Source organism: Schistosoma haematobium, chromosome 1 (assembly GCF_000699445.3).
Source record: "Schistosoma haematobium chromosome 1, whole genome shotgun sequence".
NCBI lineage: Eukaryota > Metazoa > Platyhelminthes > Trematoda > Strigeidida > Schistosomatidae > Schistosoma > Schistosoma haematobium.
Genome location: NC_067196.1, coordinates 66,958,448 through 66,967,372, shown reverse-complemented (window position 1 = coordinate 66,967,372; position 8,925 = coordinate 66,958,448). Strand labels below are relative to the sequence as shown.

The 8,925-nt window shown below is 28.2% G+C and overlaps 1 protein-coding gene across 1 annotated transcript in view; it reads left to right on the top strand.

Annotated features, from left to right (window-relative positions):
• The first annotated feature begins 324 nt into the window (after window positions 1-324).
• The window catches only part of MS3_00001916 (uncharacterized protein), a 32,287-nt gene continuing 23,686 nt past the window's right edge, over window positions 325-8,925 (top strand). The window contains exon 1 of the mRNA XM_035733676.2: window positions 325-534. Coding sequence (XP_035587798.2) covers window positions 474-534 — 61 coding nt within the window. The 5' untranslated portion in view covers window positions 325-473. The remainder of the gene's footprint in view (window positions 535-8,925) is intronic.

Here is an 8,925-nt window from a genome sequence, read left to right as displayed (position 1 = left end):
CATATGTAATCATAACATAACATAATGGATTTAGTATCTGAGTACTTAGTCATAATATTATTATCGAAATAACTTCATACATTACATTCATTATGTTTTAACACAAGATGACTTTCACATTACAACTTGTGTATCTATTCTAATTTGTCTGTTTTAAAGTAGCTATCATTAGTTCTGTTTGTTTTTTTTTTTGAAAGAAATATATCTCAAAACTGATTGGTGCTTTATCACTATAAGATGTAAAATAAAATAAATTCTTTGATTGGTCAATAATTCTATCATATCTATCATCTATAGAATATAAACTAACCAAATTGAAGTTTGTATTAAAGATATTCATTCTATTAAACTACTTTCTAATTATGTTACATCATTAATTTATTTAAGTAATAATGATGCTATTATTTAAAAAAATATTATTTGGAAATCAAATTGTATTGTAGAATCATTTAAATTAAACAAAAAAAGAATAAATGAATTATTTATATATAAATAATTGTCCATTCAATACATTTACAATAACAACACTATTAAGTAAGTTGTCTTATTTGAATTTTGTTATGCGTAAATAATTCTTGGACATTGAAAAGATATATATATATATACTGGCATATTGCCAGTTATGTAATCATTTGGCTATTTTCTTTTCGTTTGTATAACTAAATTTATCTGGGGTTACTGACTTGAAAGATATTCGATTGAAAACTAATCTTATCTAAAAAATAATAATTAACCGACACTGTTGTCAAGACAATACGCAGCTCGGTTCTATCATACTTGATCGATAGCGGTCATGTAGTGGACAGAAACAAGTAATTTAAAGCTATTTATCGTATTTCTACTAGTTTTTCTTATGGTGTTCGATCTCGTCTCTTACACATAGCAGAAACCATAGGAATTCGAGCCAACAATCCAAGTCTGTGTGTTCATAAGAATTTGTAAACCCTTATCTCTCACTTGGCCTTAATAAATGAATTTATTTATTATTTTCAATACTTTCTTTTCGTTTATTATTATTTCTTCTTCACCCCCTTCTACCATTTTCTTTTATTTTCTCTCAAATATACGTTTCACGGTCCAATTATCTGAACACTTCTTACTACGTAATCCTATAATTTTATAAATGTTATCTCACTGTCTATATTTTTCTAATCATTGACCTATTTCCGATTATGTAACATTGATTTGGGCCTTTATTATTCTTATCAAAACTAGTACACCGGTCATCATACTATCAATTTGTACTTTTCACTTATTATGTAATCCTTTTCATTGTTATCATAGACTCATAAACTACCTTGATTGGTTTAGTAATTTCATATATGCATATAAATATTACTGTATATTAGAGTAAAGCCTGATGAGGATCTAATCGAAAACAATATTGTTCGCTTATATATGTTGTTCTAAAAAAAGGTAGACGAATTATTATCTTATTTTCAATTTTCATAGCGGAATTGATGTTTTCATTCTTTTTATGGTGAATATAACGTTATGATATAAGAAAAACTCTTACATAATAAAGGATTAAATATAAAATTAGGTTGAATTTCCATATATAATATTTATCACTTGTCATAAGCAAATAGATATAAATGACTTATATACACATATACGAATACGAAGACTATAAATAGTAGGTTATTAACGCACTTTTATATGTGTGATTATGTATAAATAGTAACATATACTAAAAATGTTCCAGTGAACGTTATATTGTAATAAATATTTAGTTTTCAAGTGATTGATTGAGAATTCAACTGTTTCATATGTACGAACGTCAATTTATCTATCACCGCAAGTAATACAATCACGGTATCTTTTGCGAAAGAGATTTAAATTAAGCATGTTTGCTTAATAAATAATTTTGACATATCAAATTTAAATTCTTGAATATTGTTAAAATAACTCATAACTGATGCTATATAAGGTGAAAATAAACCAAATTTGATAATCGGCAGAATTTGTTGTTTGTTTTTTACTAAAGTTATACAAATTATAGGACAAACTTTAGAATACTGTTTGTTCAGTGAATATAATAAAAGCCGTCTAATCAAATACTTAATAAAGGATACATTCAGGGAGTAAAGTGATAGGTAATGAATACGATATATATATATGTGAAGATTTTGTCAAACACCGATTAGTTGTTCTACAGTATCTCAGTTATTATTTTTGCTTAAGTATGAGAAATAACACTTTCATTTCTTAAGTTTTGCAATTACATTTCACCATTTGAGTACCTACATGGTATAAAAAGGAGATGCAAAGCGTTTTTTGCCACATATCTCAGATTTAAATGAAGAAAGCATTCAAATGTAACTTGGTGAGCTTATGGGTAGTGGCTAGTGGTGGTATCCAGTACTCACGTTCTCTCATATTTGGGACTTGTCAGATGGATGTAGCTGCTGATCAATTACGGTCTTAAACATCAATGAGAAGATCCAAATAACCAATATATATATATATATATATATATATATATATATATATATATATATATATATATGAATCAGGCAAGCTTAAGTTCGCACTCTCCATCTAACTCTGTCCTGGGCAAACTTTTCCAGTTCTTTCCAGTTGCCATTCATCCTTTTCATTATATTCATAGAAAAAAAGTTATTAGTGGTATTGCTTAAATAGATCAGGACAAGATAGAAAACTCTGTCTTAATCAACATTTGATTGTCAATATTTTATAGGCGTCTGGTTTATGTATACTTCATCTCGTTTTATACAAGCTATGCTAAAAAAACACTTCCTCACTTTGTCATTTACCTACATTTACATTTAAAAAATCTTAATTAAAAGGAAATAATAAAAATTATGAATATAAATTATACTAGCAGAGGATTTTGTAGTGAAATACTTTTTGTCAACTGTCACCAGTTGTAAGATGATTTCAATTAAATAAAAGATTTCACGTACCAAGATACTTTTGTACTTACAAACAAGAACAGTAAATAACGCAACTATGATTTAATATAAATTCAACATGATTTGGTCTTAATCTTCAAGTTAGTGAAAGTTATTTACAAAAACATATCCTTTGTATTAATTATAAGATAATAGTCATGATATTTTCTAAATCAACATTTACAGTTAACTACACTTTGAATTATACATGATGAATACCTTACATTTTGACTTCAGACTCTTTTATGAAAATGTTGTCTCTAACAATATCTAAGCTATCTTATAGTTCAGATGATCATTCAAAATCATGAAAAAAAGACACTTATAGACTTTACGAGTGTATTTTCATGTATTCGAATAATTTTCTGTTATTCTCACAAAACACCAAACTTAGGATTGATTTTGTTTACAGATATTACTAATACTAAGCTTCTAAAAATCTTAAAAAAATCAACCCTGATGTTATTTATTAGTAACAACTTATGGTACCATAGTCTGAATTTCAACATATCAGCAACTCAAAACATCCCTACGTCCCTGATTGTTAACATTACACTGCATTTCTCTTCAAATACATTTATAGATCAGTATATTTTTAAATAGTTTTGATATATTCAATTTGTATAAGAAATTGATTAGTAAGTTCCTTGATAGTTATAATTTTATAAAACATAAATAAACTTTGTATACGATATAAGTTGATGGAACAACAACTGTAATTCATGTATCTACTGTATGATATGTTGTCTGACGTTTATAAACATATACAAATGTTTCTCAGTTGAACAGTCTTGATTCATATATATTCTTTAATATATATATAGTCAAATATACATTTACTTGGTATAGTATGGCTTGTATCTTCCTTTTGAGGTTTAAGACTGCAATTGATCAGTCTGTTATTGGCATATGTGCATACTGTGCATATGCCTCGATATTGCCTTAATTTACAAGCTTTTTGTAAGCAATAATGGATAGAATGAAACGCGCGTCCTGGATTCCACTGCTAGCCACTATCCATCGTTGATTACAAAAATACATTTCCTTGTTTGTAAAGTGATCCAATACATAACTTTTTAAATGAGCAGTAATTTTTCTTTTTTTTAGATATGAAAATAGTTTTCGTCATAATGATGTGTGTAAATGAAGTACATACTTACACATTATTCATTCGTTTAAATCAATAAAACAATTTATTATTACATTTTATATCTATGCATTAAATAGAATAATAGACTAACCATTATACCCCCCTAAAGAAAATAACGAAGCGTGATTATGGGGATTTTGTAATGCTAATAAATACACAATATTTTACGCAGTATAAATTTAAAAAATATTTAGTTTCTATCCGTTTTTTTTCTTTTGGACATAAAGTAAAATTCTTTTTCTTTCTTTTTTTCCCAAATAAGTAAGAAAACGCAAACCTTATGTAAAACGTATTCGGACTTTATTTTAAGGATCGATTCATTATTTTAGTTTAACTATTTTAAAAAAATTGTTTCCATGAACAGAATTAAACCGAGAAAAATGAAAAAACAACACTAGTACATTCTTTTTAGAAAAAAAATATATTTGGGAGATGTTTATCAAGTGTGGACATTGGTAGTATTCGAAAATAAAAGATACCAAATTTACTGATTAATATGTAGATTATTTGGGAATATTTTTTTGGTAGAGATTAAAGTTAATTCAATATAACGATTGTAAATGAAATGACTTCTAAGTATTAGATATCACTTTATTATTGTTTAGACGACAAGTATCAAATCAGACTTATACTTCACATATTGTAGTGAACAAGAACACCAGTGGGGACAATCGAATGTATTTCACACAAAATTACAGGACTTATTAATAAAATCTAACAATCATAAAGTAAATGCTTAATTTGCAAAATGTCCATCAATTGTCTCAAAATGACTTAGACTTCATTGTTCTTGCATTTTCATACAAATTGCTTTCTATTCCCGCTCTTCCTTTCTTGATCTTCCCCATCTTCTGCTGCCAGACATCACATTCCTGACTCGCGTCATATACTATTTATATCAATTTAAGTAGCACAGACCGCAATATGACCGTGTTTTGTTTTTATTCATTATGTTATGATGAAAAGCAAGTAAAATAAGATTTGGATATAAAAAGATGTTTTATATTTACGGATTAGGTGTTTTATTTAGCGGCAAAAGATGGAATATGTGGAATTTAGGGGTATGATTTATTTTGCATTGTAACTAGTCTATACTTATATTTATTTAAGTTACTTCTTTCGGTTTAACAAACCATTTCATTTTGAGCTTTGTCTTATAAGCTTTGAAATGTTAGATATGAATAACTAAAACGAATAATATTTTATGTCTTTTAAAATAAAAGATGGATGAGTAATTTTAAGACTGAAAACTTTCGACAAGAATAAAAGCATGCTATTTTATTATAAATATGGAAGTCAATTTATGCTTCTAAGGATTGAAGACTGAGTATAAATCACTGATATCACAAGACAACTGCTTTATTTCTTAGAATAAAAGCCACTCATCATAAGGTGGTTGATGAGTCTTATGCTAGTGAAATTATATAATTGTTTTATATCATTTAGTTATACTTGCAAATGAAATCAGAGTATTTACTAAAACTACAAGAAAGCTTTTAGATATGAAAGTAAAATTTCCGCAACCTATTCATTCAATTATATGACATTCTATAAAATTCTAATATGAAGACAGTAATCATTTTTCTGATTTGTTGAATGCTAGTCTGGATAATTTATATATGCATTAATTTCGTTAAATCATAGTCAGAGGATTTATCTGCCGGTGACATAGTTTTATGGAGAAGTAAGAGGTCAAAGTTATTGTTTCCGAATTTTAGTTAATTCAAACGGTATGACTAGATCGCCGAAAGAAACGTTAGATTTACTTAAAATGCAATCACTGAGATATAATAAATATATTTTTCCCTCCTAATGTTTTGCAATAAATCGGCGCCCAAAAACTGTGAAACGTTCTCATTGAAATCATGAATCTAATGATCTTAGACCATCATCGAAAACGGCCCCTATCGTTCTATTATGGGATTCCTCAGCAGTACGTATCTACGACCCCACCCGTGGGATTCAAACACAGGACAGTCGATCCCGCGCGCAAACGTTTAACATCTATACCACTGGTCTGGTATCCAACGGTGTTGATGTCTAATCTCAACCAATCTACGAAATTGCGCGACTACCTACCATTGTACTGAGGTAGTTACCTATCATACCTGACATGGATTAGGTCCAATGGTTATGGCTTTTCACTAGAATTCCGAGAATTCCCTCACGAAGCTATTAATTCAAATTCGAATGAAGGTTCTTATATAAGCATAGTTTATCCAACCTACCATTCCAATACATGAAGGTTTTATCATGTTTCTTTTTTGATTAAGTCTGTTCAGATGAACGTTTTTATCTTAGCAGATATAATGACTGATTTTTGCAGACGTTAGCAAACATTTCATTAAAACTTTAAGCAATAAAGTTTTCGAAGTTAAATACACGTAGGAGTGGGCGTATGGATTTTTGTGTTTTGTTGAATCATACGCCGATAAGTGTCATTTACTTATATATTTACTGTGATACTAGTTTTATTAAGGCTAAATATAGGTCTTGACTATAACATTTCAGGAACCAGGAAAACTTAGTTAAAGACTTTCCAACAGTCGGAGAAAATCGTTTGTTCTGCATTCGGTTTATCTAGTGAAACATAAATTTCATAACAAATCTAGTATACGTTAATATGAGAAGTTAAGAGCCTATTTTGTCACCGAAGGTTTTTGATACTGCAGAAATTATTTAGATAGCATCGTTGAAACTAAATTAATCGTATCCTTCGGGATTGTTTAAGGCTCAATATCATTTGTTCAGTATATAATTAACGTTAGCTATTAATAAAATGAAAGTTATGTTTACTTAATAACTGATAAAGGTTTCTCCTGACTACATTATGTCCGAAAATAGAGAGACCTATATACGTAAATCAGAATTCAGTTTTGTGTTAATGTAATAATATTCAGTAATAGTATTCAGTTTGTTCAGCTTTCTATAATGGTTCCAATTTATTTTTTATTACCTTAGGAAAACATGAATTTATAGAACCAGTCAATGGTTCAGTACTTTTAAACGGCAAATAGTCAATACAGTCTATTAGTGTTTCATACCAATTAAAATTGAAAAAAAACCCTACAATCTTATGATCTGCCTTAAGTAGAATCATTTACATACATACAAGCAGTGGAAGTTTTCAAATAGAACATTCCCACTCATTTCAGCTATAGTACACTAAATAAAGAATAATTTACAGAAAAAAAACAATAATTTAACTTCTATATGTTTAATGATCATTTTATTCAGACTATTATAAATCCCACCATAAGAAACGTTTACTAGAAAGAAGAATATATACTTACAATTATAATAGAAATACAATAATCTTATTTAATCTTTTCTCTTAATACCATAAATATGAACAAACGCATTTTTTTTACAACTCTTCATTATTAGCTAATTGATTATTAAAACAATGAATAAGAGAACAATAGTAGTATTTTATCGTTTATCTGATTATTCTCCATTTTAAAAGAATAGATCATTTTTATCCTTTTTCTTTATCTAATTTGAATTTCATTAATGTATTTAATTTTGTATATGAATCTAAAATGAATATATTACCCGCATAGTTACAGAAATAATAATAAAGAATAAATTAATATATTTGTAATATCCGAATGAGTGGAAAAATCAATTTTTTGACGTTTCGTGACTCAATATAAGCCACTTCTTCAGAGAACAAATAACCATATCAAATTTAATCCAGATTTAAATGGTATTAAAGAATAACACAAGAATATTATATGAGATCAATCAAAAAATAAAACAGATTTGTATAAATCTACCCAATGCTTAATTTATTCAAAATGATCAAATCAAACCTTGATAATGTTACCTACAATAATGAAGAATATATTTATTATGTAATTAATACCATAATAGTTAAAGTTATCATTTGAAAACATAATTATCTCGTCTAAGTACTTGATCTTTCTAAATTAAAATAAAAAACAATTAAGATTTAAACATTGATAGGTACATTTTTATTTAGAATAATAATAATAATTTTCAATTGTGGTCTAACATCAATCGTTTCATGATCTCAATCAAAGACTTAACAATCTCCACAATCCCTGAACTGATAATTACCTTGTGCTCACTAGTGACTAGCTTCGTGAGGGAATTCTCGGAGTTCTGGTGAGAAGTGGTGACCAGGGAAGCTAATCCATGTCGGGTAGAAACAGGTGTCTACCTCAGTACAATGGAAGATGGTCGCGCAATTTGGTGGATTGGTTGATGTTAGACACTATCACCACTGAATGCTGGCTCAGTGGTCCACTAGGTTAAGCGTTCGCGCGCAAGACTGAAGGCCTTTATTTTGAATCCCGCGAGTGGGATCGTGGATGCTCACTGTTGAGGAGTCCCACGATAGGACGAAACGGCCGTCCAATACTTCCAGGCTTTCAATGGTGGTCTAACATCAATCGGTTCATGATCTCAATCAAAAATAATGATATATTCTGGAAACAATAATTACATAGGTCATGCCAATTACCAGGCATTATCAATTTGATTATAAATAGTAACATTACATATAGAGAACAAACATGGGATATAAAATTATTTCTAGTTTGCTAGTTTAGTAATTATTTAAGTAGCACATTCAGACTTGTATATTCATTTAAACTATTAAGTTATTATGTTCTTTATATGATGGTGCTTTTCTCTTTTTTCTTGATAGGCTAACAATATAATCAAGCTATTTTTGTAAATATAGGACAGTTTTCTAAATAAATAAATAAATGAAACAGGAATTTCAATTCATTCATTAAATCAGATTTTGGGATATAAAAACTGTTCAAATTGAAGATTGAAGTTACATAAAACAAACTTAGAAGTTCATTATTTTATTTAATAAAACTAAAT